This window comes from Siphateles boraxobius, unplaced genomic scaffold, assembly GCF_051911475.1.
Source record: "Siphateles boraxobius isolate OS27281-9 unplaced genomic scaffold, OSU_SipBor_1 26, whole genome shotgun sequence".
Lineage (NCBI taxonomy): Eukaryota > Metazoa > Chordata > Actinopteri > Cypriniformes > Leuciscidae > Siphateles > Siphateles boraxobius.
In genome coordinates, this window is record NW_027508876.1 from 24,145,521 (window position 1) to 24,161,025 (window position 15,505).

A 15,505-nucleotide genomic window follows, 5' to 3' on the forward strand; every position below is an offset into this window, starting at 1 on the left:
CGAGATTGGGCAAATATTCCACAAGCAAAACTCCAACAATTAGTATCCTCAACTCCCAAATGATTAAAAAGTGTAATTAAAAGGAAAGGTGAAGTGACACAGTGATAAACATGTCTCTGTCCCAACTTTTTGGGGGTGTGTTGCAGCTGTGTTACAAATTTCAAAATTAAAATTTGTTCATATTTAAAAAATACAATTATGTTGGTCAGTGAAAACATTGGAAAACTTTTCTTTGTACTTTTGTCAGTTAAAAAAAGTTTAAATAGAATTAACAAATCACAGATTCTTGATTTTATTGCATTTTACAAAATTTCCCAACTTTTCTTGATTTGGGGTTGTACAATGCATGTTGTTTACTGCCTCAATATTCCCTATGGGTTTTAATGGGGACATTTTTGTCCTTAAGGTCCTGAGTGTAAGTGTAAATTAGATTCATTAAAGGAAATGGGGTGAAATAATAAAATTCCAATAAAAATACACACTTGTGCAGTTGGTACAGGCAAAATGATCAGAAAAACAAAACTGAAAAAGACAAAAATGTCCAATGTCCATAAGGACACACAAGGGTTAAACTTGTTAATGATTAATCTTAAGATATTTTTAAAAGAAAAAATAAGTAGACTGTTTTCTTAAGTTCTCCAGATGCAGAAAGAACACATGGTATACAAACAAAAGTCCACAAAAAATTTTTTTGGATTTACTGACAATTGTTTGCGGAGGCTGCACAATGTAGTAAAATGCATGTGAAGATATGATTTTTCTTCAGAGCAAAAAGAAAAAAGCATTAATTAAATTATTTAAATAAAACAATTTATATTTTATAACAAACTATGTTATAAATTATATCAATTTATGTTATTTCCCAGTTGAGATCCACTGTTCCATAGTATGGATCTTATGTTGTAATGATGCAATATAATGCTGCATTTTTAACACAAAATAGGTAATAAAACTGATGAAAGAGCGAAACAGTTGGAGAAATTGTACTAATTTATGTACTCAATGCCCAATTTCACCACAAATTAACTTAATTTTTCTTGTGAAGATTGATACATTGCTCCATCTCAAACTCCTAAAAGTTGAATGAATCATTAGCAGAACAAGCTTTTGTTGCCCTTGGAAAAGACCGCCCATATTGCCGATCTAAATTCAGATCTGTTTTTATAGGTCTAAGATTTTGTTTTTATGAATTTAAACAATGGACCAGTTTATTTCGAGGTAAGGAATCTAATTCTTTGTCTTGAGGGATCATCAGATGTGTTTTAATAATCACAAATGGGCATAAATGTGTCTCTTAACCAACAAACCCAATCCGAATATACTGGTAGTCACTAATAAGAATGTAAACATGACAAAAAGCTCTCTAAAATGAGTTGGCACAATCAACATATAAAGTATTTCCATTTCTTCAAAACACTAAAGTAGTAACAGTGGCAGCACACATTTGTGTCTGGACAAGGTTGTGAATGTAAAATAATGTCCGTTGAACTTCTCAGTTAGGTGGCAAGTAGGACATTTGATCTTCAAGGTCCTTGACATAATCATAGATCATAGAGGGCCTCCAGAACAGTGGCGATAGACCAGGCCTGTGTTTCACAACTGAATGGGCAGTACTGTCCATTTTCATTGGTTAGCTCAGGTAAACCCTTCCAAGGTGATCTGGAACAATAGACAACATATAGATATGAGCTGCTGTATACTGTGCAAATGACTCTAATACTTAAGTATTAAACCTAATCTCCTAGATTCCAACAACTCCACAAGAAATACAACCATTTTTGTTTGTGTGTGAGATCTACCTTTCCAAATGCGCATAAAGTCTAGACAGAACATTCTTCACCAGGTACACACTTTCGTTGTACTTCTCTTGGCCCATTTTCTTAGCAAAATAAAGTTTGGCTCGTAAAAAGTATCCAACTGGCCACAGCCATTCCTGAAAACGAATGATTAAATGTGCATGGTTTAAAAAAAAAAAAATCACATCTGAGATCATTCAAAAATATACTTACAGGTCCTTGGTGATAATTGAATCCTTTCGCACAGTTGTAGTTGTCATTATCCAGGCCGTTGTCATAAACGCCACAATACACCAGATCACTTTTAGACAGATACAGATACGCTTACATCAAAGATATCTACATGAGAATGACTTCACTGATGCACATACTCTAGTTCTGGAAAAAAAAACACTGTAACACTTTCTATAAAGATCATGCTTATAATGAATTAAAGTCCTATTTATAAGTAAGTATTGCTATTCTATAAATATATTTATAAAGACTCATTAAGGCCTATACGGCATTAAAAGAACAGTTATAGTTACATTTATATTAGTTTTTATAATTATAAGTCATTGATTTGCTTTCTCAATGTGCATACTCATACACTGATTTGTAAATTATCAAATATCAGATAGTTCCAGAGACACTTGTTTGCGTTACCTATTAGTTATTATGTCTTTAATGGCTATTGTTTGCATTAGAGGTCATGAATGGTAAATTTGATTTGTTAAAATCTATATCTCCTCAGCCATATTCATGGTATTGCTTATAGCAGTTTGGAATGATACTTAAAAAATATATTGTTGCAGTGTTTTGCTGGTATGTAACTTGAAACAAAAATGTCAACTGTTTGTATTAATTTGTATTGTTTTAAATGTTCATTATTTTATTACAGGAATTATTGCTCATTAATTACATTTACAAATAAACAACTTAAAATGTATAATGAGAACATCTTCATGATTTCTTAACATTTGCTTTAGGAAAATTGCATCCTATGTTTTCACTTTACTTAAAGCCATCAATAATGCATTTATAGAGGTTAGTAACTGTATTATCACTCAAAATAAGTATTTATAAGAACAACACGGCTATTAATAATGATATTTTCACTTATTTGACAGAAATAAATCTGAATTACTAAAAAAAAGTAATTGTAACTATAATATAATAACATTATAGCAATACAGGCTCCATCTTTATAAATACATTCATGGAACCATAGGACTGACTTATTCATACTTATTAATTAGTGTATAATGGATTATGTAGGTCTTAATGAGTCTTTATAAATATATTTATTTATTTATATTTTACTTTCTTATTGTCAGGGTTGTTGCAGGATACCGAAGACGAGGACACGGGCACTGTAGTATAGTTGCTTTAATAACAAACTAAACTTAACAGAAACAAATGAGAACTCCAGGAACCCAGATCACACAAAACTAACAGGGGAAACTAACAGGACTGAACCAAAAATCACAAAGACAGGGGTAAACCAGATCACAAAACAGAACTAAACACACTGAAACATGAGAGTACCTCCCCCCTCCCCGAAGGCGCGTCCTCGCGCCATATAAGATCCAAAGGGCTGGGAGGGTGGGCATCCTGGGCACCCGGTCCAGGCGGAGCAGGCTGGTCAGGGGACCCTCGGGCGTCCAGGGTGGAGCTGTGGGACCCTCGGGCGTCCAGGGCGGAGCTGTGGGACCCTCGGGCGTCCAGGGCGGAGCTGTGGGACCCTCGGGCGTCCAGGGCGGTGAGGACCCTTCGGGCGGCCATGGCGGTGAGGACCCTTCGGGCGGCCATGGCGGTGAGGACCCTTCGGGCGGCCATGGTGGTGATCTTTTTTCAGGCCTCCGTGGGTCTTTGGCCGACCACGGCGCAGGCGTATAGCCCCCCCCCCCCCCCAAATTTTCTTGGGGAGAAGGACAGGCTCAGGATCGGGGACAGACACCGGCTCAAGAACAGACACCGGCTCAAGAACAGACACCGGCTCAAGAACAGACACCGGCTCAAGAACAGACACCGGCTCAAGAACAGACACCGGCTCAGGATCAGCGGGCTCTGCCGCAGGATCAGCGGGCTATGCCGCAGGATCAGCGGGCTCTGGCGCAGGATCAGCGGGCTCTGGCGCAGGATCAGCAGGCTCTGGCGCAGGATCAGCGGGCTCTGGCGCAGGATCAGCGGGCTCTGGCGCAGGATCAGCGGGCTCTGGCGCAGGATCAGCGGGCTCTGGCGCAGGATCAGCGGGCTCTGGCGCAGGATCAGCGGGCTCTGGCGCAGGATCAGCGGGCTCTGGGCTGGGCATGATCAGCAGGGAAGAGGGCTTTGTGCTGGGCAAGACCAGTGGTGAAGAGGGCTTTGAGCTGGGCGGGATCAGCGGCGAAGGAAACTCTGGGCTGGACGGGACCAGCGGCGAAGGAAACTCTGGGCTGGACGGGAGCAGAGGCGAAGGAAACTCTGGGCTGGACGGGACCAGCGGCGAAGGAAACTCTGGGCTGGACGGGACCAGCGGCGAAGGAAACTCTGGGCTGGACGGGACCAGCGGCGAAGGAAACTCTGGGCTGGACGGGACCAGCGGCGAAGGAAACTCTGGGCTGGACTCATGGACCGCAGTTGATGCGCGTGCCGCCCACACACACAGAACAGCCACAATCAGTACTGTGTCCTCATGAGCAGATCCAAGTGCGGCGTACTCAGTCTTCGGTGGGTAGGCGATTGGCTCCGGTTCTGGCGAACAGCTGACAGGCTCTGGCTCTTGCTCGAAGACTGGTTCTGGCTCTTGCTCGAAGACTGGTTCTGGCTCTTGCTCGAAGACTGGTTCTGGCTCTTGCTCGAAGACTGGTTCTGGCTCTTGCTCGAAGACTGGTTCTGGCTCTTGCTCGAAGACTGGTTCTGGCTCTTGCTCGAAGACTGGTTCTGGCTCTTGCTCGAAGACTGGTTCTGGCTCTTGCTCGAAGACTGGTTCTGGCTCTTGCTCGAAGACTGGTTCTGGCTCTTGCTCGAAGACTGGTTCTGGCTCTTGCTCGAAGACTGGTTCTGGCTCTTGCTCGAAGACTGGTTCTGGCTCTTGCTCGAAGACTGGTTCTGGCTCTTGCTCGAAGACTGGTTCTGGCTCTTGCTCTTGCTCGAAGACTGGCTCTGGCTCTTGCTCGAAGACTGGCTCTGGCTCTTGCTCGAAGACTGGCTCTGGCTCTTGCTCGAAGACTGGCTCTGGCTCTTGCTCGAAGACTGGCTCTTGCTCTTGCTCGAAGACTGGCTCCGGCTCTTGCTCGACAGGGCGGATGAGATAAGGAAAGGATTGGGCTGGACGCAGAGATGTTGACGCTGAAAAAGTTGTCTAGACCCATATCGCCCATATCCTCCCCTGTGACCTCCACGGATCCCCCGGAAAATAGCTTTGCGGGTTCCCACAAAGGCCTGCTGATCGAACTCCATGTTCGACTGGCGGCTTAAACTGGAAGTTTTTTCTTTTAAAGGTTGATCGTTCTGTCAGGGTTGTTGCAGGATACCGAAGACGAGGACACAGGCACTGTAATATAGTTGCTTTAATAACAAACTAAACTTAACAGAAACAAATGAAAACTCCAGGAACTCAGATCACACAACACAGGTGAAGGGAATAGCTCATTAGACAGAGCGGGAAAACTAACAGGACTGAACCAAAATCAAAGACAGGGGTAAACCAGATCACAAAACAGAACTAAACACACTGAAACGTGAGACTTATAAATAAGTATAAAAGTAGCTATAATTTATTATAAGCATGATCTCCAAAGAAAGTGTTACCAAAAACACTTATCAAACCATGTCCAGTCAGCACGCCAGAAGAGCACACTCTTAACACAAGTAGCTGCTCAGGCAATAGGCAGACAGCAGGTGTTGTTTTCTACTTACTCTGGGTCCAGTGTTTTCATTCCCAGAGGACCGAGCAGCTTCTTTTCTACCATCTCTAAAGCCTTCCAGGCTGTTTGCACTGTAAACAACTCTGGTGCCTGGTGAGACAAAGTGATGTATAAGAGAACAGCCTCCAAAACACTTGAAAAGATTTTTACAAGCACTAAGACTCACCACAACCATGGCGATGGTGAAATTAGGCCTGAGCTGGTAGTCACACCATGTGCTAGAGGACCCATAACTGTCTTTGTAAATGCATTTCTTGTGGACCAGTTCGGGATGTTGCTCATTTGGGTCCGCAGGGTCATCTGACACGTAGAAGAACCTTTCAAAATTCTCTTGGATCAGTTGATTCCACTCCTTATATGACATTGACTGTTCGGCTCCTGGATGAACCACATTGTAATGATCATGATCGATCGTTAAAATATATGAAAAGTGTTTTTTCATGCTGTCAAGCTGAATAGGTTGTAAATATATTTTAGTCCATAACAGTGAATTTTGATACAAAGGAAGGTGTGGGTTTTTAACAGTGCAGGATAGGAAATTTAAATATTGAATTACTGGCAACTTATGGTATATACATATATACACACATATATATATATATATAAAATGTTAATACTGGCGCTTTATTTTGTAATAAAATAATAAACACTGACATTTTCATTGAGAATGAGAATGTGTTATAAAAAACGTACCATCCCTGTGTATTGTGACAGAGGAGTATGGATAATTTCCACTCTCATTCATCATCATCAGCCAACGTACCGCTGACTTACTAAGACCTACAATCTCCACCGCAGAGCCATCCCTGAACATAAACACAACGCTATCATCCACTTAACATATGGAGGACTGGTTTATCCAGGCTCAAAACCACTCAGTTTCAGTGTTTCACATTAAAATAATTCTTTTGTACTAGATATAGTGGAGCTTTATTATACTGTAGAGGTTTAGTGTGACAGGTATGTTAGCAGGTAATTATAGTAGGCCTACTGTACCTGGGTGTGGCTGGAACACCTCTATTATGGGCTTTGTCGCTCTCTCCCATTTTATCCATCCACGTCCCACAGTTAAAGCGATTTCCACCGTAAACAAAGCCTGTCTCGGGATTTACTTTGGCCTCAACGTTAAAGCCTTTAAAGCAGGTCAATTGCAAAAGCAAGTTATGGTTAGAGACAGACATAGAAAAACAGAGTCCTCTGTGCATTCATAGAAAATGACTCACCTTCATCTCGCATGTTACGGTCGATCTGCGGACCCGCGTTTCTCTCTCTGAACACTATTCCCTGGATATGACGCTGCATAGCCTCTTGAATGACCACATATAATGGCTGGTCGTGATCCTGGTTCAAGTCACGAACAAACATTTTAACAGCATTCAGTCAATATGAAACCATGACAAAATTGTTTTGTTTTTTTTACATTTTTGATCTTTACGAGTTGTGGGCGCGTCAGTGAGAAACATGGCGGAATACCACAATACCGAAAGGTATTTAGCAGTGATATTGTAAGTAAGTGTACGCTGATTGGCTGAACGCACGCAAAAAGCCAGCACCGCCATTTTTTGAAAAGCTGTGTAAACACACAGATTATAGCCTATATATTTTTACTCCAGATACTAACTCTACGAACATGGGAAACAGTGAAAGATAGGCCTCTTAACCTTTACGCTAAGGAGAAAATCCAACACAACTTTGAGGGGACCAAGCCAAACATGATTATGTATTTCTGCTCAGCTAGCAACTGGACATCAACCATATGGCATATACTAATACCTTTTCATATAGCCTACTGTCTGTCTATGAATAACATTTCTATCTAATAACGTATTAGACAGGATGGTTAGACAGATCTTAAACTTAACACAGACAATGCGAGCACTGTGTGCTCAGGCTCTTGTGTTCTCAGCGCCGTGAAACTAAAGGTTGCCACACCGCCAAATTAAAATTCACAACAACAAGCATGGCTTATTTCACTTTTACTGGTAGTGCGAATGCAACCAGGAAAATTACCAGGAACCATTAGTTCTAGGTGAACACCCTGGTTGCTAGTTCTTAGAACTATCCGGTGCGAAAGCCCCTTTAGTCAGGTTACTGGTTGCCATATTGAATTTAATGTGGATGAAAACGAGGCTCCGAAGGACAAACGTACAGTCTTTACAATGCCACAGATACTATAAAGGTTCTGGATCACGTCATTTTCACAACTTAACTTTTTACTGAGTTTCACTGAATTTTTTTTTCTGAAAGATGTTTCATCAGCTGAACAATTGGTATGTTGTTAAATAGTTCACTGTAATTCTATCCCTTACGCCTAGTTTTCATTCCTGTCAAAAATTAAATATGGCACTACCCTAACTAAGGTCTATTGTACTGTATCAAGTATCATAAGCAGTCAGAGATTGTTTCCTTTCTTCTTACCACTGTCCCCAGGGGCTGTGCCTCAGAATCATCAGTGGGATACATACGTGACACAGGGCAAGTTAGAATATCTGTGCCGTTGGGCACGATGCTACCGTAGTCCTGGATACACTGAAGCCACCACCACACTGCATCACGGCAGTTATAACGGGCTGCGACACCCTGACCCAGCAGATTAGGGATCAGACCGTTGCGCATCGTGCCAGCAAAGGCTAAGATTATATTTCTGTTGGAAACACACCAGATTAGAAGAGGATTTCAGCGGGATTGGTGTGTTCGAAAATTGATGCTCACCTGGCCTCCAGGTACCTCCCTGTCAAAAGCATGAGACCGCGCAGAGCTATGAATGTGTCTCGCCCCCAGCAGCGGAAGATTCCAGTGGAGAAATGCGGAAGACCTGCACAGATGAAAGTTACTGGAACCACAGGCATCTTCAGGTTAAGAGACGCAGTATGAACCCCTGTGACATGTTGTAAAAAATTGACTATTGCATTTTAAACCAGGCCAAAAATAATAGGTATATTGTGCCATAATGATGTATTTACACACTGTATGATGTTTATATTTCAAAAACTATTAAAATAATCATTATTGATTTACAGTCACCATTTAAATTTTACATACATCTTACTCAATACATTGTAATATGGAAGGGACAATGAAATACTTGTTTGAGATTCAAAAATTAGTTTGAGATTTGTTTGTTTAATTGTTGAACCCATAACTAAGCTAAAGCTTCCTCTCTGGATCAATGACTTTTGATTAATCAGAAAGTGTGGCTACTTCTCTGACCCCATTCTTGGTAGCGGTGTTCCTAAGGGCGGGTTGTGTACTTCCTCTGCTGTATTCGCTAATAAAATCAGCTAACCTGTCATACTTGTCATGTTTGCTGACGACAATGATTGGGCTCATTGTCATAATCGGTCAAACCTGGGCCAAGAATTTTTCACTCCATTTCATTTGATTCAATTTTTTTTAAACCACATACTTTGGGTGGCCTTATAACCGTGTCAAGTTAAATTGTACACATATATAGTTAATCTTAAATATAATTCAACATATACAGTAAAAGAGTAAGAAAAAGGTACATTATACCTGGAGCAGCAATGTTCCTCTGCATAAAAATTGCAGGTATGTGCATGTATAGCTAATGAGACATCTGTAATCTAAGTGTGTACAAAATGTGTTTATTAGGTTTAAACTGGTTTTGAGAATGACACACTTGGTATTTCTCGAGGTGTGACGAAAGGCTGTAAAGCAGGGGTTTTCAATCTTTTAGACACCATGGAAACCTCAAATATGATTATTCTCATGTGAGGGGCCCCATCCTAAAATTTAAAAGGTATCTATCTTTTATAAACATACAATTTATACACTGAAAAATTAATATTATAAATCTAAAATTAGTTTATGTTAAGTTGCATTGTTGTACTCATTATAGTAATGTACTGTAAAATGTTTTTTTATTTAAATAATCAAAAATGATTTAATTTATTTTAATCTATCTAAATTATTTAATAGATTAATAACTAACTAATAGTATATCAAATCTTGTATAATGTATTGTTAATCTAATTTATTTGCCTAATTATCTAAACTTATTATTATTATTTTTTTATTTACTTTTTTCTCTAGACTTTTCCACAGACACCCTTTCACTCCCTCTCTGGGTCTCCAGACCCCAGTTTGAAAAAGGCTACAGTAAAGGAAAGGTTGTGCAGAAAGCCTTTATATGGGGATGGTTTGGGCATTTTTATTCAAATTAATAACCTAGGACATGCAGTCAGTCATAACATTAGAGCCAGGATAAGAACAATTTCATGTGCGTACACATGCATTGTGGATTAGGCATACGTTTTTTGTTATTATTAGTACAAAATTAGCTGTTCCAATTTAGCAGACTTTAAGTCTTATTATTTCAATTAAGTATACCAAAAGTACAATTGCAGGATATTTATATTAAGTACATAAATATGTAAATGTATTTGTAGTATAACTTAGCATAAAATAAATGTATTCCAAATACGTTTTGGTATATTTATTTTGCACTAGGGTAATGACACCCATTTTTTGTTTCTTTTGACTGAAAATTTTACCTCGGTCAAACCCCAATCCACAGCCTGCCACGCACCCAGTTTAAGAGCAGTTTTTTCTTCTTCTTGTAATTCGGAGTATAGTGAGAACATGCTTTACGTTCACAAATGAAATACTCAAAGAACATTTGGACATTTTGAACTGCGTTTCTATTATTTACACACTTTATGAAATTTCAATGTTTTCAATCCAATGCTTTTACAAGACTCCCTCTTTGTGATGTAGCCATTATAAATAAATAATATGATGTTCTTTTTTAAATTTTATCTCTGTTGATTATATGAAAAGTGAACAGCATGAGCAGGGCCGTACGCAGGATTGTATAAATACCGAGGTCCTTGCTATAGTGATCCTGCTATGGGGGTTTGCGGACATGCTTATTGTTGACAAAACACAATCACATATTCGAAACTGGAATGGCCTTAAATTAGAAAGGATTCAAGGATCATTTTGCATAGATGTTACATTTCAATCAAATGCCAATGCAATACTTCTGTTTCCAGAGGCAAATGTGCAATTTATATGAGCATCAAAGATTGGTTTCAGCAACTTGTTTTTGGACTAATCTGTTCATTTAATGGTTCAATTGTTCACTCATGAAGACAGTCACTTGTCGCCACTACTGGCTTAATGATGCAGACTCGCACTATATGACCGTTAACTGAAAGCGTGTTGTAAAGTGTCACGCTGGAAATACGGCTTGCACCTTCTGTGAACATAAAGCCGTAAAGCCTACTTTAATTAGATTTTTTTCACCTTGCCTGGGAAAAGAAGCGAGCGTTGCGACGGCGTTGCTCTCTATTTGGGCGCACTTTTCGCGCATCTACATTCAAAATAATGAACGTGAGAGCGCAAACATGTGAACGGCCCCTAAAGCAGGTCAGATGAAGTCGGTTATCGTGGCGATATGCAATATTATTGCAGCACCAAAGTAGAGTTAACATTAGGCAATTATTTCAGAACCTTCATTATGTGCACTTCGAAAAATTACAGAGGTCCTGACCTTGGGGACCTCAATGGTGGGTACAGCCCTGGGTAAGAGTAAGATAGGATCATTAGATGCGCAATATATCGGGAGACATGTGGAGTGGGTCAGACATGATTTTGACCACTTCATTAAGTTTTGATTTGTATAAAGCCTTTCTTTAAAGTGAATTTCGTTTTGTATAAATTGTATCTTAATTTTAATCGATGCTTCATCAACCAATTGCCTAGATTTAATAAATGAGCAGCAAATATAGCAGACAAAGTAATTTAGGACATGGAGGTGGCGGCACGATATTCCATTGCACGTGAACTGGAGCGCGTCTCATAAATGAACCCAAACTCAGTGTACTATTTGCATGATATTATACAGTAGGCCCAGCATCTAAATTTTAGACTATATGTAATGGGAGTTTCTTGGCCTAAAAAAGGCCTTGTTTTAGGAAATTTAAAGCATGTTTAAATCTAAATATCCCAGGCAATCTAATTATTCATAGTAGATGAAAATGTGTATGAATCAAACCTGCAGCAAGAGAAACGCAACACTGCTCCACTTGTTTGGTTACATTGTTGAGTCGGACCGGGACATCCTCCAGTTCGGGGGAGAGGGGAGGCAAAGCAGGGACATGACCCACCCCACACATCTGAACCGAGCCCAGGGCCAGCTGCTTGACCAGAGTCGACCCGTTCTGAACAAAGCTGTCAGTTCAATGGAACCCATTACACACATTATTACACACATTACTCACAAAATATTCAACTAATACAGAACAAATCAAACCTGGACATTTGGTTGAAGATTTCATCTACAGCCGTGGCATACGCTCCAACAATAATGGCATCAAAATAACACGGCACCAAGTAGTGTGGAATATGCTTGAGGTATGTGAATACAGCACTGAACCACTTTCCGACCTAGGATAAATAAGAAATATTTAGACAGAAATATGCCACATCAAAATGTGAAAAACATTTCTACAATTTTACATTTTTGCTAATCTGTTCTGAGTTGCACACCAAACTTTATTACTTTTTACAATTTATTACTAAAAAACATATTTCCTTTCCTACCTCCCGCAGAGCTCCACCTTTATTCATCAGGCGAGTGCTCACATAATTGATCATCCAATCACCTTGCCTGAGATTGTCACAAAACGGATGTCCGAGGTCATTTTTGGAACGAATCTCAGACAACACTGACACAAAACCTGTGAGTATTGAAAGCATGGTGTTTATTAATAGTCACATGACTACAGTGACCGATCATGGATTGAGTATTGTGGTACCTTGTAGGCCTCCGTACTTCAGCGGCATCCAGGATGGTATATTGTAGCAGCCTCCACCATCTTCCTGCTCTTCCGCATCACAGCGGAATAATAACACGTTCAGCTCGGCCAGAGTCAGTTTGGATATTAAACTGCCATGTAATTTAAAACAACAGGTCTTAATGAGAGAATTACGTTGAAAGAAACTAAACTGATTCATATCATTGTGTAATAAAATTAACTGTTAAACAGCACAGTTGATATTTCGCTTTATAAGCAAATTAATTAATGAGAATTGAGTTTGTAAAAGGTAAAGGTAAATATGACTTACAATTCTAGAGCTATTTTCAGGATGCCAGGAACATCGCTGTCAGTCAGACTGCCGGATTTATACAGCCGGTTGAACTGTGAGAGTTGAGTTCGCAAGTAACCGACCATTTTCTGAGAGTTTGGATCAAGACTCACCCTGTGAAATCAGTTACATGTTGAAATGAATTCATTAATATTCATTTAAAGGAACAGTTCACCTAAAAATGATTCACGCTCATGTGGATTTAAACAATCAAATGCTGTTGTTAATTTTTTCTCCCATGCAACGCACACACACACAAAAGACTTCCAAAGATTTTTTCAACACCACTACATCCCCATTTAAGCACCAAGGACAAAAGGACAAAAGAGCACTTTAAAAGCACTATAAAATGGTCTATATGATTTGTGGTCTATAATCCAAATGCTTTTTGGAGATGGTATGGAAAAATCTATGGAAGTTTCCTTTTTTTCCAAAAAATTTTTTATGTGTGTTCCATGGGAAAAAATAACAGCATTTCTCCTTTTATGCAGCCCATGGTCATCATGGTTATATTATTATATATATATATAATATAATTTGTTTGTGGTTAACACCTTCAGATTCTGTGGCTATTTTCATTTTCATGGCAAGAAGGGTTGCAAAATATTTATATTGAGATTGGGTGTGTATTTATATAGGGTGTGTTTCAGACGCACACAAATTATTATAATTATTATAAATATATATATTTATATATATATATATTTTTTTTCAGTTTAAGCAACAAATTATATAATAAGTGACAAATAATTATAGTGAAACGCATTAAATAAGACTATTAAATAGGATTAATTTAATTTGGTGTGTGTTTGATTACCTGAATGTAATTACACTACCGGGAGTGAGCTTTTCAAACAAAATCTCCTCAACAAACTCACTGCGGCCCTTTGTGGTAGCATCTCCCTGTTTTACAATTTCACTGTCCTTTAACTGAAGACACAAACACGTGTTATATGCAAGCCTACATCAGTAGGGACAAGCTCTGCACACAAGTACAGTATTATAGTAACTCTACACTAAGAAGCTATAAAAAGAGAATACTAAAAGCCAACAAATACCCACAATTCACGCAGAATTGTATTTGTCTGTTAGTCTTTTCTCTGCCTGATGACAGCATACAGACATTTCATGTCACAGCACAGCTGCACCCAGCACTAGTGTCATGTTACCTGGACGTGTTCACGGATCACAACAGTGTAGTTCGGCAAGCCATTTATGCACGTCTCATCTTTCACATATGACTCAGCGTTCCTCTTTATTGTACGTGCCTCCAAAATCACCTCCTCAATTTTACCTGTGTAAAATGATGACAGATTAGACAGAACATGGCTAACTGGTAGGACCACTAATTCCCTTCAGCAAGTTGCAAGTCAACAAATTTAGATTTGCTCTGCAAGTTAGTCTGGCAAAGAGCCCATTCAAGCTCATTTCCAATCTTTCCAAATCGAGGCACCAATTACAAACACTGAGGCGGGCTTTGCAAGATGAAGATCGATCTGATCTGGTTTTAGGTCTATCCAATTGTGCCCAGAGGCATTTGAGCGACGTCCGTTGGTGACACCTATTTGGAGGTGAGCTGTGAATGAATCTTCCCCAGACCCTAACTCAGTTACGACGAAAATTAGATGACTTTGATTTCAACAGCGTATTCTGAAAGCAAAGAACGCTTAGCACTAAACGTGTTCGCGTCTGTACCTGGTATGTACATGGGTGCTAGATGCTCTTTGTATTGGTGTGTTTCTGGGTTTTTAAACGCTGTTCGAGACACCGTCACAACAGACTGATGTGTGCTGGGGCAATGCCTGGTCACAGCCACGGTGTCTTCATCCAGCTGATCCACGTAAACCTGTGACATGCATGATGAACAAATTTAAAGAAACAGACAGTGCACATAAGACTGAGAGGTGTAGGTTACAGGTATAAATATGACAACGAGTCCCACCACCCTACTGACAACTTTAAAGCTCAAATAACAATTTAATACATAAAGAATTCATTTATAGGGGTTCGGAAAAAGTATTTGGACAGCTGAATATGTCTGAATGTCTTTGGATTACATTAAAACTGAGTGGTATTTAAAGAAATATGTTCAAGCAAAAAAAAAAGGGGGGGGGGGTTAAATGATCAAAACAATATTTGGCTAATTTTGGATACTATATAACAAATGTTAAACAGCAAAAGGGGCTCAGAGAGGTGAATTTGTTCTCAGAAAATGTCTGAAAACCAAACTGTTTAAGTGTTTTGAGCTTCACATTTCTGCTTTTAAAGTGAACTTCCAATGTAAGTTCTTCTCTTTATAAACAAGTTTGGTATGAGGTATGAAATGTTGTAACAGATTCCTTAATTTCAGTTTAATCCAGAGGACTTAAAGTGTCTGCTACAGTAAGTAACAAATCAGTGAAATCAGTAATTAATAAAAAAAACTTTGTAATAAGTATCAAAGTCTCCTCTTGCTGTTAATGATTGTGAGTCATAATAAATTTATTTGACATCTGATATGAGTAAACATTAACCTGGGTGAAGCCTTTCTCTGCCAGTTCTTGGTGGAGTTTGTTGAGGGCCAGCTTTCCTGCCATTATACCAGTCTGGAGGTTCACCTCCCCAACAGAAGAGGGCAGTGCATCAGGATTCCATTTAGGGTACAGGCGCTCTTCCTTTACTACTGAAATCTGAGAAAAAAAGAGGGTTGATACTACACCAACACCA

General features: G+C 39.5%; 1 protein-coding gene across 2 annotated transcripts in view; it reads right to left on the reverse strand.

Annotated features, from left to right (window-relative positions):
* Positions 1-675: 675 nt before the first annotated feature.
* Positions 676-15,505, reverse strand: part of aglb (amylo-alpha-1, 6-glucosidase, 4-alpha-glucanotransferase b) — a 29,427-nt gene continuing 14,597 nt past the window's right edge. For both annotated transcript variants that reach the window (XM_077245076.1, XM_077245077.1), the window contains 19 exons: positions 15,313-15,468; positions 14,495-14,645; positions 13,969-14,093; positions 13,617-13,729; positions 12,779-12,913; positions 12,469-12,599; positions 12,254-12,390; positions 11,964-12,097; positions 11,706-11,881; positions 8,399-8,501; positions 8,105-8,330; positions 6,910-7,027; positions 6,683-6,818; positions 6,380-6,492; positions 5,853-6,064; positions 5,679-5,776; positions 2,010-2,097; positions 1,800-1,933; positions 676-1,659 (listed from right to left, as the gene is read on the reverse strand). In XM_077245076.1, the coding sequence (XP_077101191.1) occupies positions 1,542-1,659; positions 1,800-1,933; positions 2,010-2,097; positions 5,679-5,776; positions 5,853-6,064; positions 6,380-6,492; positions 6,683-6,818; positions 6,910-7,027; positions 8,105-8,330; positions 8,399-8,501; positions 11,706-11,881; positions 11,964-12,097; positions 12,254-12,390; positions 12,469-12,599; positions 12,779-12,913; positions 13,617-13,729; positions 13,969-14,093; positions 14,495-14,645; positions 15,313-15,468 (2,604 nt within the window). In that variant the 3' untranslated portion in view covers positions 676-1,541. The remainder of the gene's footprint in view (positions 1,660-1,799; positions 1,934-2,009; positions 2,098-5,678; positions 5,777-5,852; positions 6,065-6,379; positions 6,493-6,682; positions 6,819-6,909; positions 7,028-8,104; positions 8,331-8,398; positions 8,502-11,705; positions 11,882-11,963; positions 12,098-12,253; positions 12,391-12,468; positions 12,600-12,778; positions 12,914-13,616; positions 13,730-13,968; positions 14,094-14,494; positions 14,646-15,312; positions 15,469-15,505) is intronic.